Source organism: Saccopteryx leptura, chromosome 3 (genome assembly GCF_036850995.1).
Source record: "Saccopteryx leptura isolate mSacLep1 chromosome 3, mSacLep1_pri_phased_curated, whole genome shotgun sequence".
Taxonomy (NCBI): Eukaryota; Metazoa; Chordata; class Mammalia; order Chiroptera; family Emballonuridae; genus Saccopteryx; species Saccopteryx leptura.
In genome coordinates this window covers 64,462,556-64,481,213 of record NC_089505.1, presented here as the reverse complement: position 1 = coordinate 64,481,213, position 18,658 = coordinate 64,462,556, and the positions used below count along the sequence as shown (strand labels likewise).

The window sequence follows — 18,658 nt, the reverse complement described above, 5'->3', positions numbered from 1 at the left end:
GCTCTTACCTCCTTTGTCAAATATCAGTTGTCCATAAAGGTGTGGGTTTATTTCTGGGTTCCCTGTTCTGTTCCATTGATCTATATGCCTGTTCTTATGCCAGTACCAGGCTGTTTTGAGTACAATGGCCTTGTAGTATAACTTGATATCAGAAAGTTATTGATACCCTTCACTTTATTCTTCCTTTTCAAGATTGCTGAGGCTATTCGTGTTCTTTTTTGGTTTCATAGTTTTTTTCCCTTTAACATTATGTCGTGAATATTTTCCGTGCCATTGGAATGTCTTTGAAATATTTTTTAAGACCCAAAGATATTGGATTAACAATCTCTTTAAAAAAATTTTTTTTATTATATATTTTTAGAGAGAGATAGAGGAGAGAGAGAGAAAGAGGTGGGGAGGAGCAAGAAGCATCAACTTCCACATGTGCCATGGCAAGGCAAGTCCAGGGTTTCCAACCAGCAACCTCAGCTTTTCCAGGTCAACACTTCATCTGCTGCGCCACCACAGGTAAGGCTGGATTAACAATCTTGATACATTTAGACACTACGCCAATTTTTTTTTTGCCATTGGAAAGTTTGAGATAAACCTATGGGACCTCACACAGAAATATTTCTAAATCTTTTTATGTTAAAACGGCAAAATAATGAAAGTTATTTATACATATAAGATCAAACAGCGAAGACAGTTTATTTTCAGCAAGCATTTATACATTTAATATATTGCAGGCACTGTTTGAAATAAATCTTTTACAAATATTGATTCATTTGATCTCATTTTCATCATCATTTTACAAATGAGGAAACCGAGATGCAGAGGCAGTCATCACTCCCAGAGTCACACAATTAACACAGAAACAGGGTCTGGTCGGGGCACTCCAGCTGCACAGCTGCTGCTCCCTCCCGTCATGTCCCTGCACACATGCACAGAACCTCTGGAAGGTCACACAGACACTGAGAACTGTGTTTCTTTGGGGAGAAAGACAAGGGTTGAGAATAAAGAGGAGCTTTGCTTTTTATTTGCTTTATTTCCATACACGAGACTGTGGAAGGTGACCGGTGTGGACTTAGTAACACAAAGTAGAGCAGGACAGAGTGGACAATCCCTGCACTCTGGCCCTCCTCCTCAGGGATGGTGTCTGGGGGACCTAACAACAGGGGATGGTTGAATCATCTATCAAAGGTTATTTCAGTTGAGGCCCCTCAGTCTGAGCCACACGTGTGACACCAGCACTTCCCAAAGGAATGGAATAGAATGGAGGGAGGGAGGGGCATGTGTGTCTGAGCCCATGTTGGAAGACCCCGCTGCAGTGACCCAAAAGTTCCTGCCTTTTTGGTCCAATTTCATAGGATTGATTAAAAGCAAAATTAATACATGAGAAATTGTTTTAAATTCTTTCACAATTTCAAAAGTGTCTGGGAAGAACAGGAGACACGTTGCAACCTCTGTGCAGGGTCCTCTTCCAGGCCGAATCAGAACCCTACAGGCAGGCCGACCCGGGTCCCTCGGACCTGGACGCCCTCCTCCCTGATCCCAGGTCCCTCCATCGGGAAGTTCAGCCTGGGGCATCCCAGAGTTCGAGGCCTGTGACCGAGGTTCCCTCCTGTGTATTGTAGTTGGGAGAGTCCAGGACCTCGGGAAGGAGTTTCCACGCCAGTTTGGGTTGAAAGTGGACAATCGGAAATGATGACACCTATTAGTTTATTCCAAGACAATTTTTTTTGGAGGCAGGTAATTTCTCCCTATGTGAGAGTCCCAGCCTTCCACCCCACAACTTACCTGCTGGTGGGGACAAGTAGAGAGTCTAGCCCTCGGTTTGAGTGGCAAGAGAGGAAAATATATATTTCAACCCCAGACCTGGGGACCCTCGTTGCTCCCTACTCAGAGCCTCCTTTCCATCCTGTGCTCGCTTCCCTCTAGGGGGCGCCCGGGCTGCGACCTTCTTCCATAGGGGAGAGACAGGTGGGGCGCGAGGCGGGGGGACTCCTATTCAGGGCCAAAGCTCCCTCTCTCCCTGTGGGTCGTGTCTACCTCACTGTCCCACGACCTGGTGAGGTTGAAACAAGAACTGGAGCCCAGTGATTGAGATGGAATTTGTATTAAGTGACAACAGCAGATCATGGTGAATACCTTGACCATTGTTCCTAAGGGCAAAAGTTGACATACTTTGAGAATCATGGAAGCCAGAGAAAGGACCTTGTGCCCACAATTTGTGACCCTCTCTAACTGTTTTTGAGCCATGATAAAATATGTAAACTTTCAAAATTTATGAAGTGCTTTGTGTTTTGCTCTGGGTGGAGAACAAGGCTCTAAGGTAATGAACTACCTCAGAGAAGGTCCGCAGTGCCTGGGAATTCTGTTTCATGATATTCATCGGAGAGGTCAAGGCCCTCGGGACCTTCAATAACAAAGTAATCTCTCTCGATTGTTCAGATCATGTAAAGGGGACCCTTTACCAACTTAGGACAGATATAGAGTTAAAGGAGAAAGAATAAGAAGCACAGATTGAATCAGAGTGCCCTTCTATTTTTAAAAATTTTATTTAGAAAATTAAATTAAAAGGGGTGATATTGATCAATATGAGTACATAGGTTCCAGGAAAATAGCTCTATAACATTTGAACTATTGGTCATGTTTGTGCCCATCCCCCAAAGTCAAATAATTTTCAGTCACCGTATATTTGTCCCACTTTCTTCTTCTTTCCCTGACCCGAGTGTCTCTTGTCAACAAACATCAACGCGATGTCCCAGAGCTCAGTCCACACCAGGGCCCTGTCTTCAGGCTTGTGCAGGACGTAGAATAGAGCAGCCATCCGGTCCCCCTGTCTTCTGTCAGAGGACACTGCAGAGAGAGAGAGAGAGCCAGAAACTGAGGGTTGGATGGAACATGAAAAGTAGAGTGGAAAAGAGAGATACAAAAAGGACAGCAGAGAGGATGAGAAAGAAATAAAGACAAAAAGAGAGAGAACAAACAGAAAAAGTGAGAGGTAGGCTGAATAGAGCTGGTGGGCAGGGGCAGGGACAGGGGAACACCAAGAACAGGGTGGGGAGGTGGCATCATGGACAGACCCTGGTCTCCCTGGTCCCCAGCATGTCCTGCTCCTGTGAGGGGACAGGACCTTACCTGGCACAGAACCTGTCGTCCAAGGATGGGGCCAAGGAACACTTGTGGCCTTTCACTTTTACCACGAAGGTCTGCTCGCGTCTGAATGACCAGGGACAGCACTGCTCAAAGCAGACCCTGAAGGTGCAGTTTCCACACTTTCGGGCCCTGCTCAAGGGCACCACGGCATTGTCATAGCAACAGTGTTGCTCGGGGTCATAGAACTTGTCCCCACATCTCATGTGTGACTGGCACAGCAGCAGGTGAGCACCTGTGGGAGTCACTGGAGAAAACAGAGCTGGTGTGACCGAGATGGCAGGGCAGCAGTGTGTAGCCTAGGGCACTCCGGGAGCTGCCACCCACCCCCAAGGGTCGTTGTCCCTCCTGGGCTCACCTGGGGCTCCGTGTGAGCAGAGGAGGGTGACAATACAGACAGCGGCCAAGACACCTGTGGGAGAGCAGTGGATGAGGCGTGGTGAAGGGACAGCCTGGGTCCTCCTCAGGGAGCCCACCTGGGGCAGGGACAGGAGGGGGAAGGTCTCTGTCCTGACTGAAGGTCAGGAGAGCTTAGAGCAGTGCAGGGTGGGACCTAGTCACCTGTGTTTAAGTGTCTTGAGATTAAAGACTGTGGAAGGTAAGGGGTGCTGGTGGGACTCGGGAGAAATGGGCTTAGGGGTCTGGGGAATTCGGGTGATTCCTGAGCAGGAATTCAGAGCAGAAGGCTCAGGTGGAGTCTGACTCTCAAGGGGGCTGAGCTGACAGGGGTGTTACTTAGATGACCTGCATTAAAGATGAGAAGTTTGGGTTTGGAGTGTGAAAGTGAGATATGCGTGCGTGGGGCTTGTTTCAGGACTGAACCAGAGAAGTGGATGGGATGATGTTGGGGGTGAGGTTAGCTACAGCCGGGCCCCAAGGAGGGGGATTTGGCTGAGGTCGGGATGGGGTGGTGGCTGAGGTTGGAGATGGGCTCCGAGGGACTAGGGGTTGGGGCCTCCTTACCGAGGACGTAGCATCGAGGAGTCATGGCTCTGGGTTGGCTGCAGCGGAATCAGAGGAAGGTCTGCAGTTCCTGCAGGTGCTTTTATCTGTTGAGGTGACGTCATGGATCTCCTGCTTTCTGAGCAGACCTGCAGGGACACGCTGGGCCCTCTGACAGGAAGATCCTGACATTTTCTCTGGCATGGTGGAATTTTTTGAGAGCCAGGAAAAAGAAATGCCCCCCTCTCCAAACGTCTCTCACTCATGCCCAGACCCATGGCCTCGTCAACAGGCAGGATGATACATGTGTTGCCTCAGAGCCATTGCGACTCTTCCAGAGTGAATCCACCAGACACCTTTTCCACCGAACTCTATGAGTCTCCTGAATCCCCATGTTCTTTGTACATTGCAAACCTCTCACATTTTTCTGGAGTGGGAGTGTCGTCAGATCGCTGACCTCACAGCCCCAGACCAGGATTGCTCACTAAAGCACAGCTCATGGTATCTGGGTGAAGGAGGCTGGTTTTCACACACTTGGAAATCCTAGGATGAACAAGTTGGAGAAAGGGAAAATATGTGGGGAGGATGCTGGGGCAGCTTGTGAAGCAGACCCGTGGGAAAGGCCTGGGGGGCCCTGGGACTCACACTCCCCCAGGGTGCTCGCCCCTAGTCCCCCCTCTGTCTCCTCATTGGTGGTCATTTCTTCAGGAACGCATGTCCACTTAGCACCTAATATGGCCCAGGCTTGTGTCAGGCACAGGAGAGGGAGGCAGGAGTAGGCCATTCAAAGTAAGTTTTCCTGGAGTTAATGCAGGGAGGGTAGTAAGATAAAAAGGAAACAGGAAGGGGGGTGAGAGAGAGAGAAGGTGAATAAATCTTCATTTGATTGTTGAGGTCAATGCCATTATCAGCATTTGTTGTCTGAAAAGTTCTGTGAGAGAAATCCCACCACCCTCAGTAGACTCTCCAGGGCTGTGGTCCTTAGCATGCGTGTTCAGAGGGAGAGGGATGTGGGATTTCCCCCGAAATGGGAAAAGCACATTTGGGTCAGGATGTGAAGACAGAAGGTAAAGGGATGGCTCTCCTGAGGGACACTCAAAGGTCAGTTCTAGGAGTTCAGGTCACCTGGCGGTGAGGCCTGGGAAACCCTCCCCCCAGCTCCTGCAGGAATTCATCTCTCAGGGACACCCAGCCACATCCTAGCAGGGAAGAGATTCTCTTGAGGGCCCAGAAGGGTGGCCTGTCACTCTTGTAGTCAGATATGCTCCTCACCTCTTCCCCTCTGCATTTGGAAAGTTCCTGCTTTCTGTGTCTGTTTCCCCAAGGGGACGTCTAACACTCATTCTCCCAGACACCCCTCCTTCTGGAGCCCAGGCTTGGGCAGAGGCTCCTCTATAAAGTGCACCCATTTCAGACAGAAACCAGGATGAGGACGTAGTGAGGATCCCATTTCCTGGGATGGCTCCCAGCAGTCTGGGACCCAGGCCTGACTGTCTCTGCCAAAATCTGGCTGCCAGCAGGGTGCAGGCAAAAGCACATTCCCTGGGACAGTGATTTTCAACCTTTTTTTTTCATGGCACAAAAACACACTAATTACTAAGGTCAATGCCCCTGACTAAATACAACCATTTTCATCTCATGGCATAAATAAATTAGTTACTAAAGAAGAAGAGGTCAGTGCCCCCTTTTCTTTAGTAATTAGTTTATGAGTGCATGAGAAACAAAAGTTGGGGCATGGGTCCAGTTGTGTCTGAATAGAGACAGTCCAACACACACTCGGGGCCACACTGCGGAGTCACTCAAAGGCAGGAGAGGGGAGGGAGATCAGGACAGGGCAGGGGTCTGGGAGGTTGTGTTGATGAAAAGACAGGCGGTAATAAGACCTGCGGGCACTGAGAGCCACCAACTCAACAGCACTGAAGCTCCAGGTCAGACAGTCTGGGATTTGCATCCTTTCTTGGCCGTTTCTCAAGGTACCAGAGAAAAGTGCACACAGTCCTGTTGTGTCCCATCAACAGCCCTTCCAGTTGTGTCTACCGTGAGACCTTACAGTCTGGAAATAGCTCTGCCTTCAGCATGAGAACTGACATCTGTGAAGCAGGATGGTCCTGTCTTGTTTGGAGCTGTCATTAGGTGTTGGGACTCTGCCTCTCTAAATGGCTAGGAAAGGCCCTGGCTCTCCTGGTAGGTAAGTGGAAGGTCCTGACCTCACACAGCTATTTCATGTATTCTCTCATCCTGCTTCCTGGACTGAAGACACCCAGCCATGGTCCTACTGTCAGTGACACAGGCTGGAACAGGACCCAGGGCTCCCAAATCCTAGTCCAGGAGCCTCCAAGCTCCCCTGGCCCAGCCCCTGTGTGAAGGACAGCAGGCTCTGCTCACAGACACCCCTGGACGAAACCCAGGTGGGTGTTCCGGGCTCCTGGTTGAGACTGACAGAGCTTGGCTCCTGGATGTGAAACCAGGAGGAATCTTGCATTTCCTGCTTTCTCCTTCTTCTCTCCTGGCATCAGCTTTGCTCTAGGATCTGAATCAATATCCCTCCTGTGAGCATCTGTGTGCTATTTCTTCTGGCTTCAGGGAGTTCCGTTCCCATGGCACAGGCAGGAATATGGTTATTTCAGGTGTAGAGAAAGAATGTCAGGTATGCAGGAGGTGGGGCTGGAGCTCCCCAAAGACAGAAGGTCCTCCTCTTCTGATTGATGAGGAAGCTGTGTCACTCCTTTGCTCGAATGACATCAGCAGGATTCTAGTAACTGACCCCTCTTCCTGCAAAAAGACTCCTAGTGACCAAGGAATGAATGGAAGAATGGATGGTCTGGCCTTAGCCCAGCCTGCTTTGATCCTTCAAGTAGAACATTGAATTAAGAGCCTATTTGTCATGAATGGGGCTGGAAGAGTAGGCTGTAAGCTGTGATCCCCAGAATAACACTGGTGACATAAATCAGAGGTCTGGATATTGCTTCTGCAACCTCAATAGCCTTTGGCAACTCAAATCTATTGCCTGGGCTCATTGTTGCTGCCGAGGAAGCAGCTGGTGGTGGCTCGTTTGGTATGTGTCCACAGCGTGAAATGTATTCCAGCTGCAAGGCCATCTGGGAGAGGCAGTCTGAAGCTGCCCTGCCTCTGGAGGTAGGGAGCCCCTGAGGGGGTCAGAGTGTACCAAGTGTCCTGTACACTTTTAATGCCTCCACATTTCCTTTAGCTTGTTACAGCTCCTTATTACAACCCCAGATGTCTCCATGACTCCCGCCTTTCCCATAGCTGCAGGCCTCCCCACTCCCTCCCCTGTTTCTCCTTCTCAACTTCAGCCGCTGTGCCACTCTCCACATCCACACGTTCCATGGCTAATGCTTGATGGCTCTTGTCGGTCTCCCTACACTCTTCACATGCTTGTGCTCATCCTCCAGCTTTCAGCTGAAATGTCACCCAAAAACATTCTTGAACCCAGAAACTGTAGGGAGTCACCCCATTACCTCCTGATGGCCCCTGGATGCCTCCTGCTGAGCACTTCTCACATCTCCTTGTGGCTTTGGCATCAGGGAAGACATGGGACTCAGGTGCAGTTGTGGGTTTTGGTCATTAGTGAGAAGGGAACAAGGTGTTTCAGGGACCAGGTAGATCAGAGGTTTCAGATTTAGTTAAACCAGAGCAGCCTCTACTCTGCACAAGCAGGTGGGAATCAGAATCACACTCTGAATGAGGATACTCAGAGAAAGTGCCATCCCAGCAACGGAAATAATGAGACAGTGACAGCGGTCAGCATCAGCCGAAGGGACAGTTCCTTCTGCTCACCAGACACACACACCCCATTCAAATATTGTCAGTTTTCATTTCTATATGTATGGTAAAATAAGCATACCACAAAACTTACCATTTTAACCATGTAAGTCCAGTGGCATTTAGTTCACTCTAGATGCTGCATAACTATCACCAGAATATTTTTATCACCCCAAAAGCAAACCCCATCCTCACTGAGCACTTGCTGACCATTCCACCCTTTTCCCAGCCCCTAGAAACCACTAACCACTGTCAGTCTCAGTGTATTTGCCTAGTTTGGATGGTTCACATCGATAGATACAGCATATGCTTTGTGTCTGGCTTCTCTCACTTATGACAATATTCCCAAGATTCATCCCTGTAGCACAGGGATCACTACTTCATTTATTATGAGAAATGCTATTTCACCATGTAGACACACCACATGCAGTGTGGCCATTTATCAATTGATAGACATTTTTGATGTTTCAACCTTTTAACTCTTGAGACTAATGCTAATATGTACATATATGTACAAGGAATTGCTTGTACAACTCTTTCAGTTATTTTCATTATATTCCCAGGAGTAGATTTGCTTGTTCACATGGTAATTTTACGTTTAACTTTTTAAGGAGCAATCGGTTTTCTACAAAGGTTGCACTATTTTTTTTAATACTTTAAAAAAAATTTAATTAATTGTGTTTACATAGATTCTAGGGTCACCCCGAATGCCTCCCCCTCTCCCTATTCCCCTCAACATCTCACTTGCCCCCTCCCTAAAGCGCCCTCCCCCCTTCCCTTCAGGTTTATCCCATCCTATCATCCCCTCTGTCCTCTTTTCCTCTGGTCCCTTTGACCCCTCCTCTGTCTCAATTCTGTTCCTCAGTTCTCATTATTCCTTGGATTTCTTTCTTTCTTTCTTTCTTTCTTTCTTTCTTTCTTTCTTTCTTTCTTTCTTTCTTTCTTTCTTTCTTTCTTTCTTTCTTTCTTTCTTTCTTTTTTTTGTATTTTTCTGAAGCTGGAAACGGGGAGAGACAGTCAGACAGACTCCCCATGCGCCCAACCGGGATCCACCCGGCATGCCCACCAGGGGCGACGCTCTGCCCACTAGGGGGTGATGCTCTGCCCCTCCAGGGCATCGCTCTGCCATGACCAGAGCCACTCTAGCGCCTAGGGCAGAGGCCAAGGAGCCATCCCCAGCGCCCGGGCCATCTTTGCTCCAATGGGGCCTTGTCTGCGGGAGGGGAAGAGAGAGACAGAGAGGAAGGAGGGGGGTGGGTGGAGAAGCAAATGGGTGCTTCTCCTATGTGCCCTGGCCAGGAATCGAACCCGGGTCCCCCGCACGCCAGGCCGACGCTGTACCGCTGAGCCAACCGGCCAGGGCCTCCTTGGATTTCTCAAACGAGCGAAGTCTTATGGTATTTTCCTTTCTCTGCCTGGCTTATTTTACTCAACATAATAGTTTCCAGGTCCCTCCATATTGTTGCAAAAGGTAATATTTCCTTCTTTTTTATAGCCCCATAGTATTCCATTGTGTATATGTACACAGCTTTTTAATCCACTCGTCCACTGACGGACACTTGGGCTGTTTCCAGATCTTCGCTATAGTGAATAATGCTGCCAAAAACATGGGGGTGTATTTCTTTATTTCAGTCGGTGATATGGTGTCCTTGAAATATATTCCTATAAGTGGGATGGCTGGGTCAAAGGAAAGTTCCATTTCTAATTTTTGGAGGAATCTCCATACTGTTTTCCACAGTGGCTGCACCAGTTTGCATTCCCACCAGCAGTGCAGGAGGGTTACCCTTTCTCCACATCCTCGCCAGCACCTATCATGTGTTGTTTTGTCAATGAGCGCCATTCTGACTGGTGTGAGGTGGTATCTCATTGTGGTTTTAATTTGCATTTCTCTAATGATTAGTGATGTTGAACATTTTTTCATTTGTCTATTGGCCATCTGTATGTCCTCTTTGGAGAAGTGTCTATTCATTTCTTGTGCCCATATTTTGATTGGATTGTTTGTCTTCCTGGTGTTGAGTTTTACAAGTCCTTTATAAATTTTGGTTATTAATCCCTTATCAGATGTATTGTCGCATATGTTCTCCCATTGTGTGGTTTGTCTTTTTATTCTGTTCATATTGTCTTTAGCTGTGCAAAAGCATTTTAGTTTGATATAGTTCCATTTGTTTATCCTGTCTTTTATTTCATTGGCCTGTGGAGATAATTCAGCAAAGATATTGCTGTGATAGATGTTGGTGAGCTTACTGCCTATGTTTTCTTCTAGGATACTTATGGTTTCACGACTTACATTTAAGTCTTTTATCCATTTTGAGTTGATTCTTGTGCATGGTGTAAGTTGGTGGTCTAGTTTAATTTTTTTGCAGGTAGCTGTCCAGTTTTCCCAAAACCATTTGCTAAAGAAGCTGTCTTTACTCCACTGTATGTTCTTACCTCCTTTGTCAAGTATCAGTTGTCCATAAAGCTGATATTTGACAAATATTTGACAAATATTATTTCTGGGTTCTCCATTCTATTCCATTTATCTATATGTCTGTTCTTATGCCAGTACCAAGCTGTTTTGAGTACAATGGCCTTGTAGTATAACTTGATATCAGGAAGTGTGATACCACTCAATTTATTTTTCTTTTTCAAGATTGCTGAGGCTATTCGTGTTCTTTTTTGGTTCCATATAAATTTTTGGAATATGTGTTCTATATCTTTGAAGTATGTCATTGGTATTGTAATTGGTATTGCATTGAATTTATAAATTTCTTTGGGTAATATAGACTTTTTAATGATGTTTATCCTTCCTAACCATGAGCACAGTATATACCTCCACTTGTTTGTGTCTTCCTTGATTTCTTTTATCAATGTTTTATAATTTTCTGAGTACAAGTCTTTAACCTCCTTGATTAAATTTACTCCTACGTACTTTATTTTTTTTTTGTTGCAATAGTGAAGGGGATTTTTTCCTTAATTTCTCTTTCTGACAGTTCATTGTTGGTATATAAAAATGCCTCTGATTTCTGTGTATTAATTTTATATCCTGCCACCTTGCTGAATTTGTTTATTAGGTCAGTAGTTTTTTGACTGAGACTTTAGGGTTTTCTATATACAGTATCATATCATCTGCAAATAAAGATAGTTTTACTTCTTCTTTTCCAATTTGAATGCCTTTTATTTCTTCTTCTTGTCTGATTGCTGTGGCTAGGACTTCCAGTACTATGTTGAATAAGATTGGTGAAAGGGGGCATCCCTGCCTTGTTCCTGATTTTAGGGAAATTGCTTTTAATTTTTGTCCATTAATTATAATGTTGGCTGTGGGTTTGTCATAGATGGCCTTTATCATGTTGAGGTATGTTCCCTGTATTCCCACTTTGCTAAGAGTTTTGATCATAAATGGGTGCTGGATTTTATCAAATGCTTTTTCTGCATCTATTGAAATTATAATGTGGTTTTTCTCTTTCATTTTGTTTATGTGGTGAATCACATTAATTGATTTACAAATGTTGTACCATCCTTGCCTCCTCAGAATAAATCCCACTTGATCATGGTGTATGATTTTTTTCATATATTGCTGGATCCGGTTTGCTAATATTTTGTTGAGGATTTTAGCATCTAAATTCATCAGGGATATTGGCCTATAATTTTCTTTCTTTGTGTTGTCTTTGCCTGGTTTTGGAATCAGAATTATGCTCACCTCATAAAAGGAACTTGAAGTGTTCCTTCCTCCTGAATTTTTTGAAATAGCTTGAGAAGGATAGGAGTTAGTTCTTCTTTGAATGTTTAGTAGAATTCACCAGTGAAGCCATCGGGAACAGGAGTTTTATTTTTGGGGAGTTTTTTGCTAACTGTTTTGATCTCTTTTGTTGTAATCGGTCTGTTTAGGTTTTCTGATTCTTCCAGATTGATTTTTGAAAGATGATATGTTTCAAGGAATTTGTCTATTTCACCTAGGTTGTTTAATTTTTTGGCATACAGTTCTTCATAGTATTTTCTTACAATATTTTGTATTTCTGTTGTGTTGGTTGTTATTTCTCCACTCTCATTTCTAATTTTATTTGAATCCTCTCTCTTCTTTTCTTGGTGAGTCTTATTAAAGATTCATCAATCTTGTTTATCTTCTCAAAGAACCAGCTCTTGGTTTCATTGACCCTCCGTATTGTTTCTTTAGCTTCTATGTCATTTATTTCTGCTCTGATCTTTATTATTTTCTTCCTTCTACTACCTCTGGGCCTTACTTGCTGTTCTTTTTCTAGTTCTTTTAGATGAAGGGTTAGGTTGTTTATTTGAGCTTTTTCAAGCTTTTTAAGGAATGCCTGTAGTGCTATGACCTTCCCTCTCAGGACTGCTTTTGCTGTGTCTCATAAATTTTGAGTTGTTGTTTGCTCATTATCATTTGTTTCTAGGAATATTTTTATTTCTTCTTTGATTTCATTGTTAACCCACTTGCTATTTAATAACATGCTATTTAGTTTCCATGTGTTTGAGTATTTTTCAGTTTTTCTGTTGTTAATTTCTAGTTTCATGCCATTGTGATCAGAGAAAATGCTTGATATGATTTCAATCTTCTTAAATTTGTTGAGATTGCTTTTGTGTCCTAACATGTGGTCTATCTTAGAGAATGTACCATAAGCACTTGAAAAGAATGTATATTCTGCTGCCTTAGGATGAAGGATTCTGAAGATATCTATTAAATCAAGTTGATCTAGTGTGTCCTTTAAGTCTGCTGTTTCTTTGTTAATTTTCTTTCTTGAGGATCTATTAGTGATGTTAGTGGGGTATTGAAATCTTCTACTATTATAGTATTGCTGTTGATCTCACCCTTTATATCCATCAAAGTCTGCTTTATATATTTAGGTGCTCCTATATTAGGTGCATAGATATTTATAACGGTTATATCTTCCTGTTGGATTGCTCCCTTTATCATTATGTAGTGACCTTCTTTATCTCTTACTATAGTCTTTGTTTTAAAGTCCATTTTGTCTGATATAAGTATTGCTACCCCAGCTTTTTTTTCATTTCTATTTGCATGAAATATTTTTTTCATCCTTTTACCTTCAGTCTATGTGCATCTTTTGTTTTAAGGTGTGTCTCTTGTAGATAGCATATGTACAGGTCCTGTTTTCTTATCCAAGCAGCTACCCTATATCTTTTGATTGGATCATTTAATCCATTTACATTTAAGGTTATTATTGATATGTAGTTGTTTATTGCCATTTTATTCTTTAAAACTCTATTCCTCTTTTGGTATATTCTTTACCCACTTTGATCTGTTTACAACAGGCCCCTTAACATTTCTTGCTGCATTGGTTTGGTTGTAATGAATTCCTTGAGTTGTTTTGGTTTTGTTTGTTTTTTTTTTGTCTGGGAAGCTTTTTATTTCTCCTTCAATTTTAAACGATAGCATTGCTGGATAAAGTAGTCTTGTGTAGGCTCTTGTTCTGCATTACTTTGAATATTTCTTGCCATTCCCTTCTGGCCTCAAGTGTTTCTGTTAAGAAGTCGGATGTTATCTTTATGGGGGCTCCTTTTTAGGTGATAGCCTTCTTTTCTCTAGCAGCTTTTAATATTTTCTTTTTATTACTTAGCTTTGGTATTTTAATTATGATGTGTCTTGGTGTAGGTCTTTTTGGGTTTCTCTTTAATGGAGTTCTCTGTGCTTCTTGAACTTGTGAGTCCCTTCCTTGCATCAATTTTGGGAAGTTTTCAGCTATGATTTGATTGACTAAAGTTTCTATCCCTTGTTCTCTCCCTTCTTCTTCAGGAACCCCTATGATGCGGATGTTATTTCTCTTCATGTTGTCACAGAGCTCTCTCAGAGTTTCCTCAGACTTTTTGAGTCTTTTTTCTTTTTTCTGCTCTGCTTTCATGCCTTCATTCATCTTGTCCTCCAACTCGCTGATTCTATCCTCAGCTTCATCCATCCTGCTTTTCATTCCTTCCATTGTGGTCTTCATTTCTGATATTGTATTTGTCACCTTGACTGATTCTTTTTTAATATTTCAATGTTTTTTTATACTTGCTATCTCATTACGCTATGTTTGTAATGACCATCCATTGTTGTTCTAAGATCCCTAAGCATTCTAACAATCATTATTCTAAACTTTGCATCTGGCAGTTTGGTTATTTCCATATCACTCAGTTTCTTTTCTGGAGATTTCTTTTGTGGTTTCATTTGGATTGCATTTCTCTGTCTTCTCATTATGTCTGTGTGTTTGAGTGTGTTGTTTGTAGGGCTGGTTGAGTCTAGGTTTGGTGATGTCTGCCTCCAATTTTCAGTTGTGTTATTTCTAGGTCTTCTTAGATTGGTATCAGCTGTTATTTGTAATCCACTTTTGGATTTGGGCTGCTTTGAAGTCTTGATTTGTTTGTTTTCTTCTCACTTGTAATCTTGTTTACTAATCTCAGCAGGGGGCTTATTTGAAACTGTATCAGGAATGTGGTAGGTGTAACCTGAGACTCTGAAGGCCTTATCTTCCAGTTACTCTCTCTGGGGCGGGGTGCTTTCTCAGCTTCAGTAGGGGGAGGTGTATCTCAGATCTCCATGGAGACCTGAGTTACTGCCCCTCCGCCCACTTTTTGTTTTCAGCTGTGTCTTGTTGCGCTGATTGGAGCTGGAGAGATGTCTGGAGAGGTATGATCTGGAAGCACTTTAGTCTTGTGTTATGTGGAAGGATCAACCCCTCCCCCAGCTATGGCTGCCTCCAGCACTGGATGAGTCAGCTTCTCAGGTCCTCCCAAGCATTCATCTGCCAGTCATCATCTGTCTCTCTCTCCCCTTTTTCCTTTTGGAAGATAAGCCAGCCCTTTCAACACACCTCGTTCCCATGTCCCCAGGCAAGTGGCTGTGAGAGATATTTACTACTCTTTTCCTTGGAATGAGAGCCCTTCTGAGCTCTCAGCCTTACACCCCCTTTTTTCCTGTAAGCAGGGGAGACTTACCGCTCCTCGGCGCTCCCTACCAGGCTCAGTGTGGCTTCTTCTTTGCTTCTTGGTTTTTGAGAGCTGATCTTGTAGTCCAGAGTTGGTTTTTCACGCTGATTGTTCCTAAGTTCATTTGTAATCTAGTTTGGTGGTGTGAGCTGGGAGTCTGTGCATCTGCCTACTCCGCTGCCATCTTCAGGTCTCCAAAGGTTGCACTATTGGCATTCATACAACATAGTATAAAGTTTGCAATTTCTGCACACCCTTATGAACTGTTCTTTTCTATTTTATAAATTATCATCATTCTAGTGAATGTGAAATTGTAAGTTTTAGTATTCATTATTTGAATTTCCTTTTAAGAACTGACTTTGAGAAGAGAGGTTGAAAGTGGTGCATAGTCTCCAGCATTCTAGCACCATGGATCATGTCATCTGGGCACACCTGGGTTGTCCATTCCACTTCTGGTCAGGGCATATATGAGATGCAACCAACAAGAGCACAACTAAAGAGAACAACTAAGTGGAACGATGAGTTGATGCTCTCTTTCTCTCTGTGTGGGTCTCTCTCTATCTGTCTCTCTTTCTCTCCTTCTCAATCCTCTCAAATCAATGGATTTTTTTTGAAAAATGGGGGACAAATATACAGTGATGGAAAATGATTTGACTTTAGGTGATGGGGACACAATGCAATCAACAGTTCAAATGCTATTTTTAAAAATTAAAAATGATGGTGGCATGGAGGGGTCTAACACTCACCTCCTCCCACCCACACAACATTTAGTTAAGAGATACACACACTCCACCATGGCTGATAGCTTGGTTGGTTAGAGCATCATCCTGAAGCGCAGAGGTTGCTGATTCAACCCCAGGTCAGGGCACATTTGGAACAGATTGATGTTCCTGTCTCTCTCTCTTACCCTTCCTATCTTGCTAAAATAAGTAAATGAAAATAAAAAAAATACACACACTCACACACACACACAAATGAAACATTGAAAACATAAAACACTTGGCAGTGTTCGGATAGTAAGAATGTAGCTGTAGAATGTGTTCAAACTTAATTTACTATCTACTTAAAATAGACTGATGTCCATATAGGCTGATATATGTGAGCCTCCTGATAACTAAAAAACAAAAGCTAATAGCATATACACAAAAGGTAATGAGAATGAAATCTAAACAGAGCACTAAAGAAATCCTCAAACCAGAAGAAAAGAGAGCAAGAGAAGAAGAAAAAGACAGAAAGGAAACACAAAACATCTAGAAAGCAATGAACAAAATAAACTTAGTACATACATAAGAAGTTAACACCTCTCCCCTTAGTAATAAAACCGTTTAACAAAAAGGAGGGTATCGCTTGCAGCCACCCTCCTTTCCCAAACTGAAACAGCCATGATGCCTCATCCACGTGACTTCACACTCTTTACTTTCCCCATGTTCTTTTGTGAATGTCAATCTCTCCTGAGGGAGTTTGTCAGCAATCTGACCCACCTCACACTCCCAGCCCGAGGCCCAGAGTAGTCACTGCTCACCAAACCATGGTTGATGTTATTCAGGTGAAAGAGACTGTGATAGTCAGTGCCTTTTTATTTATAGATTTGGATTTTTTTTTTTGTATTTTTCTGAAGCTGGAAACAGGGAGAGACAGTCAGACAGACTCCTGCATGTGCCCGACCGGGATCCACCCGGCACGCCCACCAGGGGCGACGCTCTGCCCACCAGGGGACGATGCTCTGCCCCTCCGGGGCGTCGCTCTGCTGCGACCAGAGCCACTCTAGCGTCTGGGGCAGAGGCCAAAGAGCCATCCCCAGTGCCTGGGCCATCTTTGCTCCAATGGAGCCTTGGCTTCAGGAGGGGAAGAGAGAGAGACAGAGAGGAAGGAGGGGGGGGTAGAGAAGCAAATGGGTGCTTCTCCTATGTGCCCTGGCTGGGAATCGAACCCGGGTCCCCCACACGCCAGGCCGACGCTCTACCGCTGAGCCAACCGGCCAGGGCCTTTTTTTCTTTTTTTATTTACTTAGAATATGAATTTTTTCAGGTTAACATTAATCAATAAGTGTACATAGATTTCAGGCAAACATCACTCCATCACTTTGCTTAATCAACTATATTGTGTAACCATCATCTAATGCCAAATCATTTTCCATCACCTTATATTTGTCCTTCTTTATATCCTTCCCTTAACCCCACACTCCACACTCTCCTACTGAATAAGCAGTTAAAATGAGAAATTTGCTAGGATTTTGTGGCCATGCAAAGAATGAAACCAAGATAGAAACTTAAATGCCAAAAGGATACTATGTTAATATTTGGGTTTTGGTTTTGTTTTTTGTTTTTTTTCATTTCGTCAAGGACACACAGTGTGTACATCTCAGGCACAGTTGAAAGTATTGAGATTCATGCTGAGGCTGCCCTGCCAAAGTCACTTTTCATTTGGTTCATGGAGAGGAAAAGAGAGGGGAGGGGAAGGAGGGGAAAAAGAGAACTGGAGAAGTTGTACCAAGCAATTGATGATGTTATGGGTGATTGATGTAACTTATGTCATTATCATGTTTGTTTCACTGAGATTCTGGACAGAAAGTCCAAAGACTCTCCAGTAGACCATGACCCTCACAGCGCTATGGCACCAGGACCAGTGAGAGGTTTCCATTGTCTCCTGCATAGGGCATGATCTTTTTTGTGCGTGAATATGCTGGCTTGTGGGAGAGATGTCTTTCCTCGGAGCAAAGCCCCATGATCAGAAGGTGAAGGAGCCGCTCCCCTGAGGGTGGTGATGGTGCATTTATTGCCTATTTTTCTTTTCACTTTCTTTCAAAACTGTGTGCAAGCTGCAGATTATGCAATATCAGTTTTGTTTTCTAGTAAATGCAGTTACGTCAGTAATATCAGAAATGAGTGAAATCAGTAAGAAAGAAGGCTCTGAGCCCTGGCTCACGTGGCTTGCTCTGGGCAGGACCTGGATGGTGGCACCTGGGTTTCCTGCCTGGGTTTGGTCCTGTGTGTGTTGGATGGGGGAGCCAGGAGAGGAGGCGGCGAGGGAGGTTCTTCTGCACAGGGGGACACTTAGGCCTTCCCAGCGTGTGAGACCCAGGGTCCAGCTGAACAACTGTTACAGGGAGGACAGGAAGGCTGCCAGGGAGAGGTGTGAACTCCAGGCACCAATTCTTAGGAAGTCAGTGTGTCAGGACAGACATGTTGAGTTAGATACAGCCTGAGCACAGAGCTTTCACTCATTCATTTACACCTTCATGTATCAAATTTACTAATTAATCAAGTAATTCAATATTCCCTGAACACTTTTTTTGGTATCAGCTTGTGCTAGTTGATGTGGGGCTCCAGTGGTGACTTGGTCCCAGGCTCTGTCCTTCTGCTTCTCACATCCGGTGGGGGACACAAACCACCCCTGACAATAATGACCCAGAGAGTGTAAGGCTGGGAAGGAGGGACAAGGGTATCAGGGGTGACTTCATGGAGGAGGGGGTATCTGAGCTGTGATTTTAAGAATGAGCAAGAACAGTGACTATTTCAGTGGGGTTCAGCCCTAGGAGGGCAGGATGAGGCTTGCTAACCTTATTTAGGGTTCTGGACTCATCTGGGTGCATTGAGAGCCACAGTTGAGTCCTAAGAAGGGGATGGAAGTGGGGAGACTTGAGTCTGTGGAAAAGCCCAGTGTCTGTTTCCTGAGAGGGAGAGGACAAGAGTGTTGTGACAGGAGGCAGGAGCCCAGGCAGGAGGCTTCTGAAAAGATAAGTAATCGTGTACCTCCATGGTCCTAGATTCCTGCCCTGTCTCTCAGGCATGGGGACAGCACGCCCTTCTGCCTGTTCCTCAGCCATTCCTCTCTTTTTTTATTTTATATATTTATTCTTCTGAAGTGAGAATTGGGGAGGCAG

The 18,658-nt window shown here is 44.3% G+C and overlaps 1 protein-coding gene across 1 annotated transcript; it reads right to left on the bottom strand.

Moving 5' to 3' along the window:
* Window positions 1-2,793: 2,793 nt before the first annotated feature.
* LOC136397351 (insulin growth factor-like family member 1) lies at window positions 2,794-4,123 on the bottom strand. The gene is made up of 4 exons (XM_066371865.1): window positions 4,099-4,123; window positions 3,494-3,547; window positions 3,121-3,382; window positions 2,794-2,838 (listed from the first exon to the last, which is right to left on the bottom strand). Exons 1-4 carry the CDS (start codon window positions 4,121-4,123, stop codon window positions 2,829-2,831), a joined length of 351 nt encoding a protein of 116 aa, XP_066227962.1. The 3' UTR covers window positions 2,794-2,828.
* Between the last annotated feature and the right edge of the window lie 14,535 nt (window positions 4,124-18,658).

Excerpts from the sequence above, each read along its gene's own strand:
- LOC136397351 (XM_066371865.1), bottom strand. The coding sequence starts at position 4,123 with ATGACTCCTCGATGCTACGTCCTCG. Across the intron at positions 3,548-4,098 it reads TCCTCGATGCTACGTCCTCG|GTGTCTTGGCCGCTGTCTGT; the intron begins GTAAGGAGGCCC and ends GCTCTCCCACAG. Across the intron at positions 3,383-3,493 it reads CTGCTCACACGGAGCCCCAG|TGACTCCCACAGGTGCTCAC; the intron begins GTGAGCCCAGGA and ends TGTTTTCTCCAG.